The 17,906-nt window shown below is 42.0% G+C and overlaps 1 protein-coding gene across 3 annotated transcripts; it reads right to left on the reverse strand.

The window, feature by feature from the left end:
• Positions 1-182: 182 nt before the first annotated feature.
• Positions 183-10,517, reverse strand: nr1i2 (nuclear receptor subfamily 1, group I, member 2). Of its 3 annotated transcripts, none has more exons than XM_080038761.1 (9): positions 10,157-10,517; positions 3,899-4,089; positions 3,489-3,619; positions 2,989-3,179; positions 2,672-2,913; positions 2,422-2,567; positions 1,322-1,438; positions 1,044-1,149; positions 183-957 (listed from the first exon to the last, which is right to left on the reverse strand). In XM_080038761.1, the coding sequence occupies exons 2-9, from the start codon at positions 4,081-4,083 to the stop codon at positions 795-797; spliced, it is 1,281 nt and encodes a 426-aa protein (XP_079894887.1). In that variant the 5' UTR covers positions 4,084-4,089; positions 10,157-10,517; the 3' UTR covers positions 183-794. The 3 variants fall into 3 exon arrangements, 2 of the variants coding, with proteins under 2 accessions (XP_079894887.1, XP_079894888.1); XR_013845146.1 differs by having other exon boundaries at positions 821-957; positions 1,322-1,427; XM_080038762.1 differs by lacking the exon at positions 1,322-1,438.
• Between the last annotated feature and the right edge of the window lie 7,389 nt (positions 10,518-17,906).

A 17,906-nucleotide genomic window follows, 5' to 3' on the forward strand; every position in this document is an offset into this window, starting at 1 on the left:
GCCTTAAAGGTTTTATAAATACAAGCCCAGAATTATTTTCGAACCCAGTGGCTCAGTCTCTTATTTATGGTGTAACCCTTTGTCTTAATACAGTATAACCACAGTGGGGCAGTGTTTGTTTTATTATACTGTTAAATTGAATACTTATACAATAGGAATCATCACACAATTCAATCCGAGGAGCACCTTTAATCAGTTGTATTTACAATAAGTGTAGAGCATTTATTTTTTCTTTTGTACTTGACGGCATCAAAACACAACACTTTACACAACCTGAGGTAAGAAATATACAGAGCAAAGATGGTCTAAATACAGCTCTCTCCATTATCTGGGGAAACACATGATTCTGTGAGACATGAAAATTAAATGTCTTAACTTTAAAAAAAAATGTATTCTTTGACACAATCATACACTGAATGTTGGCCAAACGAATAATACAGAAACGACAAATCCACCATAATGTATGTACTGTAACTGATCAGTTAAACAAACTTTATGAAACTTAAAACTGCCCTATTCTTGGTTTCCTTGACTTGTATTTAGTGTGCAGAGAACAAATAAGTTTATTTTTCAGCAGGACTTGACGAACTCTGTCTGTGCGGTTCACAATCATCTTCACCTGTTCATCATTTTGTGCTTAAGACTGTTACATGACAGTAATGCTAAATGTTAGTGTTTGACACATTTGTACAACAACAACAAAAACAGAATACTTTTCTTTAAATCAATGAGCTGGTTTTTAATTTTGAGGTCACCATTAGGAAAAAACAGAGGTGGTCTGTGTACAGTAGATGTCAGTGTGAGAAGTCATTAGAATGGTTTTTACTGACCACCTCCATTATGAGAGGAGAGATAACATCAGGTTGGATGTCCTGGATCTGCAGGACCTGTTTGCTGTACTCCTCGTTCATTGTTCTCATCTCTGTGAGACAGGCTATCACTTTGGGGTACAGCAAGCTGCAGGCACAGACGAGACAAAGCATTAAAAAGGCCTTCAGCCCGACCGGGGCAAGGAGAATGGTGCTTAATGTTTTTCCACTCACTGCTTTTCTGGTCCCGTTCTCTTGCAGTCGATCCACATTTTTAGTGTCAGCGCCAAGATCTCATGAAACTCGTCAATCACGCCGCGTTGCTGCACACCTGGGCGATCTGGTCAAAACATTAACAAAAGAAAATCTCGAATAATCCAAAATCGAAGAGAACGTCGGAAAATAACATAACACTGAACTATGTCTGATTGGGTTCAAATGTTCACAAGGGTTCATAAATGATTGATTAGCAAGGACTGGAATAAAAAGATGAAAGCCCAATGCTAGGCTACCTGGAGAGAACAGGGACATGGCTTGCATTAGAACATACTCTTCCTCTTGCAGGCCCAGTCTGCGCAGTGTGTGGTGAAGTCTGAGCAGAGGGTCCAGCAGAAGAGGCTGGAAACCCGCTACCAAACACAGGTGAATAGAGGTCAATGACAGAGATGGTGAGAGGAGGAGGGAAAGTTTAAAACAATTATTAATTTCTTCTGTTACCTAATATAACATAATAAACTAAAAGATATGTTTTAAATTTCATTCCACTTCTTCCTCTTTAAAACCTGGTGCCTAAATTACCTACAATGCAACTCCAAAGACACATACAGTTGGTTTTGTCTTTCTTTATATGACCAAGGGTTCTGTCGATGATTCAGGTGGGTTATGCTAGTCTCAAGCAGGCTACAACTCGTCTGGTGAGCTCACTTCTTTCTGACTCTGAACCCTCTGAACCTTGACATGTTTTTTTTATTTTCAAACCTGCAGTGTTCAAAACCAACCGACAATACCAGTTTAACAACATTCTGCTGAGCGTTCCCCCAGGGGTCACATACCTCTGAGAGAACGAGATAAGACACATTTTTATTTAATTTTTAATTTTGTCTTACTGCTCACAAATAAACCATACAACATCTATACATATGTCCAGAGCATGCTATTTGCATTCTTGTAGTGCTCTGCAACTTCATGCATAACTTAAAGATGCAAGGACAATGGAATTCGAGTGAGATGAGTAACTGAATGTCAAACACCTCTATGCTGACTTCATCAGGTCAAAGATAGTGCATGAACTGAAATGTCAGCTTGCAAGTGTTTTTTTTTGTTTTAATGCACTGCATCTTAAACAGAGGCATGTTACATATTTTATCCCAAAAATAAATACAATTAATTCATTCAAATAAAAAATGTATTCTGTGTTTAAAGATGGTTGTATTGCCCGCAGCTGTACTCTTATAAGTCCCTTCTCAAAATGGTGAGGTGACATTCTAGCTTGTTGTTTTATTGTAACTACATTATTTATACTACTTTAACTTGTTTATTATTATCATTGTTTGACCAAAACATTCATTAATGCAGGTATGACAGTCATTCACATAAACACAAGTCATCTCACCTCGGACACCATCATCGATGCAGTATGTAATGTGGCCGCATTCCCAACTGCTTGTTTTTGCGTTGAACACCATGTTGAAGCGGATCTGCATGACTTCAAATGTGGCCCCCTTTAACAGAGCAATTTGGTCCTCAATGGTTAGAGACCTGTAAGAAATGGTGTGATACTAAATTGTGGATAAGTTCTTCGAAACAGAAATAAGACCCTCCGACTCAGACACATATGTATATGCAGTGAGGCAGACATTTACCGGAAGTCCCGAAGACTTTTGGAGAAACTAATAATGTCCTGGATCATGTACGTTGTGAGGTCATTCATGTGCGGCATAGCAGAGAAAACATCTTTTCTGACCTCTTCCCCCTCTGGGTTCTCTTGTTTTTCAAAGGAAGAACAGAGAGCAGAAGAGGAGGAGGGAGAGAGGGAGCAGGTTAATGAGGGGTCGCTTGCAGACTTGTTGTACTCACTCACAGAAAGGATGCTTCTGTCCATAGGCTGAAAATAGAAAAAACGTCAATCAGAGAGTGTTCAAATACAACACCTCAAACATGCTTGCAGTCGTTCACACACCCTAAAGCCACTGAAGCGGTAAAACGCTGAGTCAAATGTGCTGCGGTGGCCACAGAGCAGCTCCTGGATGCTTTCTTCTTGTTGAGATGAAAGCTGTGTTGTTGTTGTTGCTCCACCACCACAAATCTTCTTCTTCTTCTTCTTCTTGATTCGGATCCTTCTGTCCAATACCTCCTTCTCAGACATGACCACTACAAGGACACAAGAAATAGCTGCATTTACTGTGTGTTACTATGGAAATACGGGTTTAAAACCCACTGACAGCTTAAAAACAATGAGTTTTAACTTTTGTAGTGCTGTTTAGATTAACTTCTAATGCTGGATTGTGTGAAACAGAATAATCTCTAAGCCAATATAGATATAACATGAATTTTAATTAGATATCAGCTCTCTCCAGGTATTGAATAATGAGCTCCGCATATCACTATAAGGTAAAAACATACAGCATAAAATCCCTTAAAATAACGAGGGATCGTTGGTTGTGTCTGGATGATACTTACTTTCTTTGCGCATGCCTATGGCTTGGCATTTACGGAAGCGGCAGGCTTGACACGACCGCCGGTTGTTTTTGGTTATGCTGCATTTATTCTGGAACGGACAGCGGAGCTGCGTTGACCTCTTTATGGCACGTCTGAATTTATTTTAAAAAATCCACTTAGTAACAATTTACAAACCTCAATGTGAAGTCAGAAATCCCCATGCATGAAAACAAACATTACCTTATAGTATTACTGTGTGCCATGTGTGTGACTATATAACACTGATGCTGACGTATTGTAATACATCAATATGAAAGGGGCTGTTTGTAGAAACGATTTTAAGCCTATTTCAGCCCATAATTTTTTTATATTGAGGCCCACAAAGTCACTGGTTAAGCCAAGTAACAGGAGGGTTAGTGAAACAAGCTCACCTGAAGAAGCCCTTGCAGCCTTCACACGTCAGGGCATTGAAGTGGTAACCATTAGCCAGGTCTCCACACACAGCACAGGCTCTGGGCTCCTCATCATCTTCTGTCTCCTCCTCATCCTCAGTCTCTTCATACTGCCTTGTGAGCACTTCTCGGAAGCTCTGCACTCCGGCTGGCTTCTGACTCATTCTCCCCTTAAAGTTGATGTGATTATACTTGCATTACTAACAACATATTGGTAAATATTAACTGCACTGGGAAGTGAGGTTTTAGTGTTGACAATAAAAAAAAAATCCAGCTTGACCTCATTGTTGCTTGTAGGCTGCCAGGTGAGATCAAGCTGTAGAATGTTGAATGTTTTGTCTCAGTCCCCTTATAGTCCAGGCATTATATGACCTGACCTTAAAAAAATTGCAACAGAAACCATTCCAACTGTTTTTGACTCATGAATATGTAATGAATAACATACTAAAAGTCTTAAGGAATCCAAGTGGTGGAAAGTTATTTTCTAAGGGTTTTCTTAACCATACCTTTATGTCGGCTTCCCAAAGTACTGTTTTATGGTAGAGGGGATATGTGCCAAATTGTTAACCTTTTCAGAAAAGCTTGAAACTTGGTACACTTATACAGTTTAGGGCCCTGAACATTTTCAGATATTTAGCCATTGCAAAATGTAATCATGGTTGCCGTGGCGACCATTTTACTTTCCGCCATAGCCTAATTATGTATTTGTCATCATAACTCCTGAACCAAAACATAATAACACATAACTAGTGATGTCTAACCCTATGTTTTCATGGTCAGGGATTACTATGATACCACATACAACATCAGAAACAGTGAAGGTCAGTAGTTAAGGGTGAATCCAGTTTGTTTCCGAAAATGAAAGCCCAATATCCGAAAACATCGCTGTGACTTTATAATTTGGGCCTATGTTGCATAAACATTGTGTAGCATTTTATGAGTTTTAATTTTGTTCTCTAACAAAGACATAGGCTTAAATGTTTGTAAAAAACTACAAAAAACCCACAATTTCCAATTGTGGCCCGTTATTTTTATTTATTTATATGTACATTCCTTTCTGATATCCACACAAATAGTTCAGTACTGTCCAAATCAACTGACAACTTTGTTTAACAAGAGATATGGTGTTGGATGCAGTGCATATGCAAATAAATTATTAACTATTAGGTCATCATTTGATTTAATTTTCTTGCCATCACTTTATGAAAAGTTTTCCAGATCCTAAACAACAATCTCAAGTTGTTTTTTTGGTAATTTTTGCCTTTATTGGTTAGAGAGAGAGATCAGAACCACATGACCCGACAGCAGACCTGGAACTCATATGGAAAACAGCCATCCTGTTTGTCTCACAAAGGCCAGCATGGTCTAGTATGATGCACATCATGGCAATCACTCGGGGAAAACATCCTTTGTGTTTACCCCATTGGTCGATATGAGACGTAGTGACACCAAGTGCATCTACTCCACATGTAAGTGCCTATGTGAACATGCCCACTGCCACAATTCCACCCCAATCATCACATTTAATCAACCACTGGTGGAAGGCCTTTCTTATGAAAGAAGCTGAGCCAGAGGTTAGTGACTTTGGGGCTTCTAGACTGATATTAGTTTTTAGGGGTCCATTGTGCATGTTATGGCTGGTGCTGGGAATAGGAAGTGATGGAGACTTTCTATGCAGCCAATGCCGTTGTGCACATTATGACAGGGAAGAGGACAAGATTGACTTTGTATTGATGGTGTCCTCAATGGCCTGAATCTGTGTGATGCACTTGTTGTGACTCCCCTTCAGCTGCATACAACATATTGTGATGCAGAGAAGTCATCAGCGGATGATACCTGCTGGAGATCGATTAAAAAACTCTGGTGTCAATCTATGCAAAGCTGATAGAGCGATGTCTGTAGAGAAGGCGTGCCATTCTGATGTGATTCTCAGAATAAGATGACTTCTCAAATGCAAAACTGAATCCTTAAAGAGGACCTATGATGCTTTTTGACTTTTATGACCTATAAACGTTGTTATGATGATTTATAGTCATGCTTAACCATACTAAATTATCAAATAATGACTTACATGCATTTCGACGTATTCCCTGCTGACCGTCTGGGGTGTCTGTGCAGAGCACTAGACACTATTCTAGCCAGTCGAGAAGTCACGTGTTCAAAGCGGCTTGACGCTTTGTAACTTTGTGACGTCGCATGTAACTTCGTGAAGTCACCACGCGGATGTTTCCATGTATGGTAATGCTGTCACTTCCCTGTTCGCGTCTGCCTCGCGCCCTTATAGGTCCATGCTCGCGCTTCCCGCCACTGAAAGTGTTCCGGAAGAAAGGTAACCAATCACAACGGAGTGGGGTTTGCAGGAGGGGGGAGGGGAGCGGAGATGGCCGAAGCACAGGCGGAGGGAGCGGAGATGGCCGAAGCACACACACTCAAGTGTTGACAGGACGTGCTGGATCGCCAAAATAAGAGAAAGAGCTTCCCAAAAATCTACATAGTTTTTTGTGATGTGATTCGTGTCAGGTTGCTCTATAGCAGTGTAAAACAAGAAATTAAGACCAGAAAAGTAGTATAATAGGTGCTCTAATCCATTGGTAGACATATTTTGCAAGTTTCTGAGAGCTGAACGTACTGGGATTTGGGAACTTCACTATGGAACAATATCAGAAATGCTTCCTTTCATGGCAGTATCAGGGCATAATCTCTACACACAATCAGCCCACATCTACAGTATGTGCAGTGGATGTGCAAGGTCCATTTGGAACATCCAGATTTGAACCAGAGATTTGTAGAGGGATTCCATGTGGTCAGATGGAGTGATCGTCTATGGATCTTGAGCAGGTTCTAATGACAGTATGAACCATTGGTGGCCTCACAAGATTGCAAGGGATGACATAGCTGCAACATCTGACATGGCTTCACTCCATGCCAGCTTGTGCTGAAGTTAACAACGCACACAGTTGTGAACAATCTCCAAGAAAGACACAATTACACAGGGGGCGCTTGTGGCACAGTGGTTAGAGTGTCCCCCTAGAGGCCCATGCCCCACAGAGGACCCAGGTTCGAATACGGCCTGGTTCAGTTCTCTGCATGTAATTCCCCTCTTTGCCCCATTTCTACTCTGTCTCTGCAAATCTAATTGAAAGAAATCTTAGAAAGAGACAATTACTGCTTGGATCCAAGCTTGTGCAGTGTCTCGCACCTATCCTCAAATGTTGCTAGGTCAAAGGCCATTGGAAACAACATTTTGGTTAGCACGGATGGACAAACTAATGCTGAGAACACATTCAAGAAGAGGGGTCAGGTGATCACCATCAGTACAAAGATCCTCAGTGAAGATCGATTGTGAAGCACTGCAGGTGGATCCTCACCTACTTTTCAAGCGACACATAATTGCTGCAAAAAGTTCACAAGAACTGGGATCCATGTTAAGTATGAGCTGTGCAGTCCTCCTCCAGCTCTGTTTGAGACCTTCTTACTGCTTCGACAGCCACAGAAGCCAGTATTAACAGAGGCCATTTTGACGTTCCACACACCTGACCTTCCTGAAGGGACAGGTCATATTTAGTATGTGCTGGATGGTGGAACTTGTTCAGCCCATCGATCAGACACGTGGATATACATACGAAGACATTAGTAAACTGTACAGCGAATATGTCAAAAGGAAGTATGGAGAGGAAGTTTTCATGTTCAACAGGGCAGATCGACCAAAGACAGTGTAGGTGAGCAGGTGGGAGGACCAAAGCAGCCGTCGTCATAGGTGAGAACATGCTGGTTGCCTTGAAGAAATACAAGTTCCTTTCAAACTAAATAAAGCAGAGTTCATCAACATACTCAGTGGTCACCAACAGAAAAGGAACTGTCAGACGTACCATGCCGCCTCACGAATGGGGATTGTAAGAGTGACAGTGGGGTGCTTGTTCATATCAAAACTGCCTTACCACAGATACTCTTATGGGTCTCTGGTGCACATGCAAGACGGACTGTATCAACTGAAAGTGCACATGCAAGAAGCATGGCATTGAGTGCTCTGTTGCATGTGGTACCTGCAAAGGATCTGGGGGTGCAAAACCATCTCAGGTTGGAGATAATGATGAGGAAGACGATGAGGAAAACCACACTATGTTTGAGAAAACTTGCTCCAAGGCTTTATACAGCTATTAAATAAACGTAAAAGTCGATCTGAATACTAAGTTGAGTTTTTTTTATTAGTCAATTACACAAGGCTACATTGAAATTGGTCTTTTCTCATCTCCCCTCTCAAGTTACCACAACCCAGAGGGGGTCAGAGGGTAATGCATACTCATGGTATGCATTGATGTACCCCTTTCACATTGCATTAGTACTGCTCTGGCTGCACTTTGAATTAGCAGTAGGCTACGTCTGTGCACCAAAATATTTTCACTTTAAAATGTATGTTCATCAGTTCAATTCGTGCCAGTTAAGCATTCACAAATATTTGTGCTTTCTTATATTGTTATAATAGGCTATTTTACAAACATTTAAGCCTATTTATAGCCCTTAGGTCGTCTGGGACAGGTCTACTTACAGTCCCTAGAGTTAGGACTAAACAAGGAGAAGCAGCTTTTAGTTATTATGCACCAAAAATCTGGAACAAACTCCCAGAGAACTTGAGGTCTACTGCAACTCTCAGTTCTTTTAAATCGACTCTGAAGACTTTTTTGTTTCCATTTTAACCTGCAATTTTTATTTTATTTGCTTCTTTTATTCGCTTTTAAATGTTTTATAATATGTTTTATGAATTCTAATCTTGCCCCTGTAAAGCACGTTGAGTGGCCTTGTGTCTGAATTGTGCTATATAAATAAACTTGCCTTGCCTTGCCTATGTCTTTGTTAGAGAACAGAATTAAAACTCATAAAATGCTACACAATGTTTATGCAACATAGGCCCAAATATGTATGTGGTATCATTGTAATCCCTGACCATGAAAACATAGGGGTAGACATCACTAGTTATGTGTTAATATGTTTGGTTCAGGAGTTATGAGGAAAAATGCTTAATTAGGCTATGGCGGAAAGTAAAATGGTCGCCACGGCAACCATGATTACATTTTGCAATGGCTAAATATCTGAAACTGCTCAGGGCCCCAAACTGTAGAGTGTACCAAGTTTCATGCTTTTCTGAAAAGGTTAACAATTTGGCACGTATCTCCACTACCATAAATCAGTAGCCTACTTTGGGAAACCGAAAATATGGTTAAGAAAACCATTAAAAAATTACTTTCCACCACATGGATTCCTTAAGACTTTTAGTAGCCTATGTTATTTATATTCATGAGTCAAAAACAGTTGGAATGGTTTCTGTTGCAATTTTTTAAAGGTCCACCCCTATTTTCTCACAAAATGCCTGTAGGCTACTATTGGGCTACAACACTACAACTAATTTACTGAAGGTCCAACTTCATGTGCTTTGATACTTACAGTATGCCTTCAAATAAAGGGATAAGACAGCAAGTTTGTACCGGAATCCCTTTATTCTATTGTGTGGTCATTTTAATCTATTAGGCCTACTGTATTGTGGGGAACCACTTAAAACTCAAAGAATATCATGTAGCACCAAGGGCTCTGAAATTGCAGCGCTGCAGTTCAGTCAGTAGAATGCGCAGCTTCCTACAAGACTCAGCACGACTCTGATTACTTCTAGTAGGCTACCACATAATTATAAAGTTGCCCTGATGCTGTTACCCTGTTGTCATTTTAACTTAAAAGCTTTTATCCAACAACTCATCAAGGGGAAATTAAACAAATAGGCCTTCCGGTTTTGATTAATCGTTTAGAACAATTATGTCATTGTGTAATAGTCAAGCCAACAAAAGGTTATTAAACTCAAGTGAACTTAGTCAGACCTGAATGATTAGAAAAAAAATATTTAATTCATATAATAAATAACCCACTTTGACATTTTGAAACCAGTCTTTAGCCTATGTATTTGCTTGTGTAGACCTACAGTAGGCGTTTATCCACTGTGGTGTGTTGTGTGTCTTTAAGCAGTGCACAACTATGGGTAACCCATTATTTTCACAAACAATGTAGCAGCTGGTAAATCCGATGTAAGTTTTGGCAACGCACCTTTAACGTCATCCTGCGATAACTTGGAGAGACATTTTTAAATAAATTAAAAACACATTATGATACTCTGTTAACCTTAAAAGTAATCTGACACTACATTTGGCTCGTGGCCGAGTTTTAATCAACGGTGATCAATATCATTCAACTCACTGATTTTTTGAGAATTCCAGTTGTCCGAACAGCTGTATGGGTCCACAAGGTTTTCCCTCGTAGCGGTTAATCCAGGTGGGTTTCAGACACACAACGCTCAACAGGTAAGAAGAACGACTATCGCATTATCTCTTCCTGTTGGCCGCGCTGCTTGACGTTTGATACCGGAGTCATTGCTACAAGTCTGTCTGCGGGCCAGGCAATAGGGCACAATGCCCGCCCATGGCGCACCGCGTCCCCCCCTCAACTTTCCACATAACATGTTTTAAAGTAGTCTATTATGCATTTTGTGTATTCTATTGATTAATGACGGATGACGAAATGATGTCCCGTGATGCCTTGAATAGTTTCCTGGTTATTTATCCGTGTCCCGATGTATGCGACAGCCGACAGGAAGGCTTTTGTTGAGTCAAGAGAACTGTCGTTCACCAAAAACCCGGTAAACCCAACCCCCGTCTGGATTCCTTTGCGCATCTATTCATGTGTTTACGCTGCTTGGAGTGGTCGAAAAGGAAGGGGAAATTAATATCAAACTCTTTTATAATACAATCTATGGGTTTAACATATATTTTTTAAACATTTTTGTATTTATTTACGTGATGCAATACAGGACATGACAGGTGAAAGACATGACATTATAGTCTACTTGCCAGCCCATAGGGCCCCATTGTGAACCCAGACATGTTGAGTACCCCAAAGTTTTATGTTAGAAATGTAAAGTATGGGTCCCCAGTAGGTAGAAACTGCCGGATGCTAAGTTGTATATGTTGGGCAATTTGCGTAGCATAGCATAATTAGCATTAATTAGCATAATTACCTATATGACGATATTTCAGCAACCGCTTGGCCAATTTGGACAATATTCATGTGCTTTTGGGGGTTATTGAGGATGCTGAATCCATTTCTGACATTTCCAAAATAAAAAAATGGCAGTTTAAACTGAAATTGGCCGTATTTCAACTCAAGGGGGGGCGATTTTGATGAATTTAAAGTCGATTTTGAGGTTTTTTATATGTATAATACACTGATCCTGCATTTCAGAATTAAGGGCTCCATGTAATGACATTTGTGTGAGTGTATATATGTAATATTTCTTCAGAAAAGTACAGTTCTGTTCTTTTTTTTGTTTACTTTTTGCTGTGCAACATTGTCTATTTGACCTGTATCATTGCCTGTGGTAACTGCTGCGGTCGGAATAATGGCCGGATTGAAAGACTGACAAAAGGCATCTCTTTATATGGATTATCGTCTCAAAGCAAGTAAGTTGATCAAATACAAGCAGACAAACACAATTACAGTGTGTATAGCTAGTGCGTTTTTTAATTAAAACATTTCATAATATCTCTATAGGCCTATACTCCCATATAATAGCCTAGGCCTACTTCAAAACTAGGCTACCATATCATGGTAGGATTTCTTTTGAGTAAAATCAAATTACACACTTAATCCAGAGTAATTCCATCACCAGTTAATGTTACCATAACTACCAAAAACCTACCTTATCATTTAGAATGTTTAACAGTTATTCTGCTTGCTAATGGATACCTTGATATGATGTTGGACTGTTCATGTAGGCTTATCTGTAAGTTATATATCTCTCTCTCTACAATAACAGGCATTTTTATCATAGCATACTGTTAAGTGTACTATCACAATCATCTTATTGCTAATGTCTTATAGGAAAACCTAGTGTTTATTTTCCTGATACATAGTTAGCTAGCTAGCTAGCTAGTTAGCTCGTTAGCTAGCGAGTTAGCTCGCGAGCTAGCTAGCCATGTTAATGTAGGCCTAGTTTGAGGAATAAATTATAACTTTGAACTTATAATCAGGTTACAGAAACAACTGACAAAGGATTTACTAGCTAACCAGCAAGCCACTAAAGCAGCTCCACCAGAGAGAGAAAGAGAGAGAGAGAGACAGAGAGAGAAAGAGAGAGAGAGAGAGAGAGAGAGAGAGAGAGAGAGAAAGAGAGCAGCATCTGCTCCGCCCCCAACAAAGTCCAGCCCACACCAAAACAAAAAGGTAAATAGGCTACAAAAATAAGATAGATAAACACACCACACTAGGTGGTCATAAGTGATGATTGATAGGGATTCATTGATGAGTATAAAGTAAGTAAGTATATATAAATATACACAAATAAATATATATATACTGTATATAGCCTATATAATTTGTATGCATTTATACAGTGTATATGGAGGGAAATGTTGTTGGTTGAACCCAGTCTGATTTCATAAATGTTTATCTATTTTACCATTTTATCTAAATTATAGGTGTGCATGATCAGGTAGATACATCCATATTCAACATATGACTGATGATTGCTGCAGCTGCACAGTAAGTTACCTAGATTCATCATCAACTAACTTAGACACAATTTGAATCTAGATATATTAAAAGTCAAAGTTTTGATCATGCATTTTAATTTCAGGTTGGCATGTCACGGAATAAATGCCTATTCACGCCCTGCAACGGCAAGGACAGTGACTTCAAAACGTGTGGTTCCAAAGGCATAGCTGTTCTGCATACAAAGAGCGAAGAGCTTGGAGATACAGCCATACATGATACTTTGTCGAACATAATTGCTACCCATGGTGCTCTGTCAGCCTCTGTATTATGTCACAAATCATGTTATAGCTCATATACCTCTACGTCTAGAAATGTGAACAAACGCAAGTCAGACTCAATTCTGAATCAGCAAGGAAAGCGAATATTTCGCTCTCAAGTAACTGCCTTTGAGTATATGGAAAAATGTCTGTTTTGTGGTCTCATTTGTGAACCTAAAGATCCCAAACACCCTGAACGCTGGAAGCCAGTTAAACAATGCCAGACTGTAGAGAGACCAGGTTTTCCATCCTTTAAAGATTTCATCTTGTCAAAATGTGATGAGCGGCAGGATGAGTGGGCTGGGGTAGTGCAGCGACGGGTGAATGGTGTTGTGGACCTGCCCGCAGCTGATGCCCAGTATCACACCAAGTGCTACAATGACTTTAGGAAGGTGCCTATTGACTCAAGTGCAAGTGCTAGTTGTAAACCAGTTGATCTCTGCTTAGCTGCTGTCATTGAACACATGAATGCAAACAAGTCAGTGAGCTGGACTGTGTTAGAGTTACACAATGTATATGTAGCTAATTCCGGGAACCTCAACAGAAAGCAGCTGCTATTGAACTTGTGTGATTATTATGGTGACACTGTAGTTGTACTGAGGGTTGAAGGGTGCCAGACTATTGTTGGCTTCAGACAGTACATTGGTAAGTCACTCAAACTAGTGAAACAAGCTGGAACTACTGATGATGATGTCACCAAGCTTGTTAGAAGAGTGCGGGCAGAGGTAATGAATATTCCCTTGCCCAGAGAATATGATCTTGGCAGCTTCCGACATGACAAAGTCATTCAAGACACAAGTCCAACCCTCCTCAAGCTTGTATCCAGTCTTGTGTCCAAGGGAGGAAGAGTAACAAAACAATCTCTAACCCTTGCTCAATGCATCCAGCAGCACATCAATGGCAGCTGGAATCAGACAACTCTTGGGCTTGCTGTGAAACTCCACCATAAGCACGGTAGCTCAGAACTTGTTCAGAACCTAAATGAGTATGGCATTGTTGCTACTTATGATGAAGTTCTCCGGTTCCGCAAGTCTGCTGCCAAATATGCTTCTGAAGACCCAGAAAAATACCTGCAAGCAGTTGGTCTGGAAAGGCGCATTGGCCCTATCCACAGTTGGGGTGATAATTTCGATCTTGTGGTCTTCACGCCCAATGGTCAGCGCAGCACTCATGCCATGGCCACTCAGTTTGTACAGAATCCAGCAGGTAACCTGTTCACCGGAGAAGCAAGTCCTGTTGGTGGGGTAATGTCCCTAAAACTACCCCGCCTGACAAAGCTTGAAGCAGGGAAACTGTGTCTATCTCAAAAGAGCAATTTTGTTCTAGAGCACTATACAGGCCCCAAGAAGATGACTCCACCAGCTCTGAAAGAAGTTCAAATAACTGATGGTATCCAGGATGCCATCAAACATAGTGTTTCAAGAGCACAGACAAAGGACACTGCTTGGCTCTGTCAGCTCCACTCTTCTCCTCTTCCTTTGGACTGGTCTGCCTACAATGTTGTACAAGATCGAAATGGTGATGACAGTGCTCTTAAGCTGAAGACGATAAGTGTCTTTGGACCACTGCTTGACTCGCCCCCTTCCCACCCAGACACAGTGCTTAGTACCATGGCCTACTTACACACATCACTCAGGCAGCTTGGCATGAGCCACAGTCACATAACATTTGACATGCAGCTGTACAGGATCGCTTGCCTGATTAAGTGGAGTGATCCGCAGCGATGGTCATCAGTGGTGCTCAGACCTGGGATGATGCATACTCTCATGTCATTCATCGGCTCAATCGGAGAACTGATGAATTCAACTGGTGTGGAGGAGCTAGTAGGTGCGTCATTTGGAGGCCTCACATCCATCTTCAATGGGAAGGCCTGGCCCAAGGCTATGCGAGCCTTCCGTATGGTTGTGTCTGCTCTTCTTTTTGACTTCTTAGAGGAGGGAGAGAAGACTCATGAGCAGATAATGGCATTCCTGGAGAAAGCGAGAGAGCACCCAACAGGCCGACTATGGGTGGATTGCTTCATCACCCCAACCCTTATAGCTCACAAGTTCTGGCGAGCAGAAAGAAAGGGTGACTGGCTGCTGCAACAACACTGCCTTAAGGAGATGCTGCCCTATTTCTTTGCCGCCGGTCATCACCACTACTCAAGATGGATCACATGGCATTTGCGAGACATGCAGCACCTTCCTGCTACTGCCAAGGTTGACCTTCTTGCTGGAAACCATGTGTGCCGCCACTCAGATGGTGCAGCTGCAGTGAGTGGAGATATGTTTGGAGAGCAGACATGCATCAAGCAAGGGAAGGGAGTAGGAGGCATAAAGGGCATCTCCACCAACCCCGAGCAGGTTGCCGTGTGGATCCAATCTTTTGGCATCTGCTCCCATCTCTCCATGTCATTGGATGAGATGTACAACGATGTTGAAGCATTGGATAAGGTGATAAAGCCCAACAGACACAAAGAAGAGGGTAAAGGGCGGCGGGAATTGGATGCAGAGGACCGGGCAAAAATTCTGAGAGTAGTATGGGAAAACTCCAACCCACTCACCACAGAGAATTATACCCTCCACCACATCATAAATGGCCAGGTGGCAGATGGAAAGGTGAATGTGCAAGATGCACTAAAGATCGGACAGGACATGTCCACACTGTTCTCTTCATCACTTCCTGGGGGATTTCACTCTCCCATCACAAATAGGGTGGTGACAATGAAATTAAAAAAAAAATGTAAGGTCAATGGGAAGGTCATCTGTGACCTTGAGGCGTTATTTGCTCGGCTGCTGGTGGTGGGAAGCAAGAGAAGAATGGAGCTCTCTGCCCTCTTTGAGTATGAGCTAGGCCCGGTCCCTGCATCCATCATCGATGAATATGGATGCCTCAGGAAGGGTAACAAGGCTGTGATCGTCCAGCGTCTTGGAATCCTTGTCCCCAATCCACACCTACCAGATGTTGTACTTGTTGATGCATCGCAGCTCATCTACCACGTGGTGTGGCCATCTTCATTCACAGTGGCTGAGCTTGCCATAAGCATGGGGCGCCGGCTTAATCGCTACGTTACCCAAACATTTGTCATCTTTGACCGGTATGAACAAGTCTCTGCCAAAGACCACGAGCGGCAGAGAAGAGCTGGAGAGAGCTCAACAGAATACCATCTCTCACTGACAACCCCTTTACCTAGCCGTGACAAAGTGATGAAGAGCAAGACAAACAAGCGGAGGCTGGGCGAGCTTCTGTGCACACATAGCATAGGAGACCACATTGAGATGGTCAGCAGAGCAGACAGTATTGTCACTCATGATGAGGCTGACGTCTCACTTATCTCATATATGTTGGATGCAGCCAAGCGCGGAGCTAAAACCATCAACATTCTCAGCGATGACACTGATGTGTTTGTGCTCATGGTATATTGGTGCTGGAAGCTGGGAATCACTAGTAATCTACAGATGGAGAGATGGGATGGTACTGTTCTTAACATCAATTCAACAGTAGAGAATCTGGGTGAACAGTGTCGCTCCATCCTGGCTATGCACGCTCTCTCCGGGTGTGATACCACTTCCTATCCAGCCGGGAAAGGGAAGGTGTCCGCACTCAAGGCCATGAGAGTAGTACCTTGTGACCTTCTTCACTTCATCGGAGAAGAGGGAGCTACTGAATTGCAGATCACAGAGGCAGTAAGAGGTTTCTTCCTGGCTCTGTACAATCAGAGGAAGTCGGCATCTCTGAACATTGCCAGATATGACATCTACCAAAAGCACAAAAACCCCCCAGCACTGAAGACACTGCCCCCCACAGAACGCAACGCTCATCTCCATGGACGCCGTGCCCATCTACAGGTTCTGATTTGGAAAGCAGCAGACCGCCCTAATCCACCAGCTGTGGACATCACCAAGTTTGGATGGGACAAGAAGGAAGGGGAGAAGGAAGGAGAGGAAGTCATCATGCCTGTCCTGGATGCAAGCCCTGTTGCTCCTCCTGCCTTGTTGGACATTATCAGCTGTAGCTGCAAAGCTGGGTTAAAGCCATGTACAACAGCAAAGTGCAGCTGTGCAGCTGCAGGCCTGTCCTGTACCAGCTACTGCTTCTGCAAAGGCCATAACAGTATATGTTGTAACCCCCTCACACGCTCACAGCAAGAAGAGCAAAATGTTGAGAATGTAGAGTCTGGGGGAGAAGATGAAGACATAGCAGATGATGAGGATGAGGTTGATGATGATACTATGTATAACAATGTAGAGTAGTAGAAGTGAAACTTGCGCCATAGGGCGGTGTTACGGCTCCCGCCTTGTTTTCTCCTCCCTCCTCTTGCCTCCTTCATTCTCTCTCTCAGGTGTTCTGGGGCCTGATTGGGGGCAGGTGCTCCCAATCCGGCAGAGTATTAAATGCGTGGCCTGGGCGGCTGGCTGGGTCTCTCTGCCTGACGGGATGACGGTCGGCTGCTGACCTGCTGCGGCTGCTTGTGGTTTATTTAGTTTATGGTTTGTTTACTTATGGGGGGCTGCTAGGTGGTATTATTTTACTTTACTCGTAGTTTTTAGAAGGGCAGGGGAATAGTTTATTTGGAGGAAGGCCTGGGCAATACTGTGGTCCAACTGTGGCTGCCCCAGGTCTTCCTCCCGTTTACCTCTTTTTCTTTTGCAGCCTCCTGCTTGAGTTGTGTTGTAGTTTGGTTTCAATAAATCACATTATTACTTTAATTCATGGTTTTTGTCTGGGTTATTTTAATGGTTACTGGCCGGCTGAACGAGCCTGGGATGGCCGGCCGTAACAGGCGGCCGTAACAGTAACTAACTGTAATTTGGTATTGTACTTGCCTTTGTTACCTCCAATACTCTATGAGAGGGTAATGGCCTGTGAATTAAAATGTACATATTCTGTATTGTTTCTTGTTGTTTTTAAGTATCCTACATTTATAACCAAGTGTATTTAAAATACATAGGTTTAATACCTAAGTTATCTGTGCAATCCAATTGATTCACCGTCCTCTAAAACGACAAAATGTACTCAAAATCGCCCCCCCTTGAGTTGAAATACGGCCAATTTCAGTTTAAACTGCCATTTTTTTATTTTGGAAATGTCAGAAATGGATTCAGCATCCTCAATAACCCCCAAAAGCACATGAATATTGTCCAAATTGGCCAAGCGGT

The sequence above is a fragment of the Ammodytes marinus genome, assembly GCF_949987685.1.
Source record: "Ammodytes marinus genome assembly, chromosome: 12".
Classification (NCBI taxonomy): domain Eukaryota; kingdom Metazoa; phylum Chordata; class Actinopteri; order Uranoscopiformes; family Ammodytidae; genus Ammodytes; species Ammodytes marinus.

Excerpts from the sequence above, each read along its gene's own strand:
- nr1i2 (XM_080038761.1), bottom strand. The coding sequence starts at position 4,083 with ATGAGTCAGAAGCCAGCCGGAGTGCAGAGCTTCCGAGAAGTGCTCACA. Across the intron at positions 2,568-2,671 it reads AAAAGTCTTCGGGACTTCCG|GTCTCTAACCATTGAGGACC; the intron begins GTAAATGTCTGC and ends CATTTCTTACAG. Across the intron at positions 1,439-2,421 it reads CATCGATGATGGTGTCCGAG|CGGGTTTCCAGCCTCTTCTG; the intron begins GTGAGATGACTT and ends TGTGTTTGGTAG.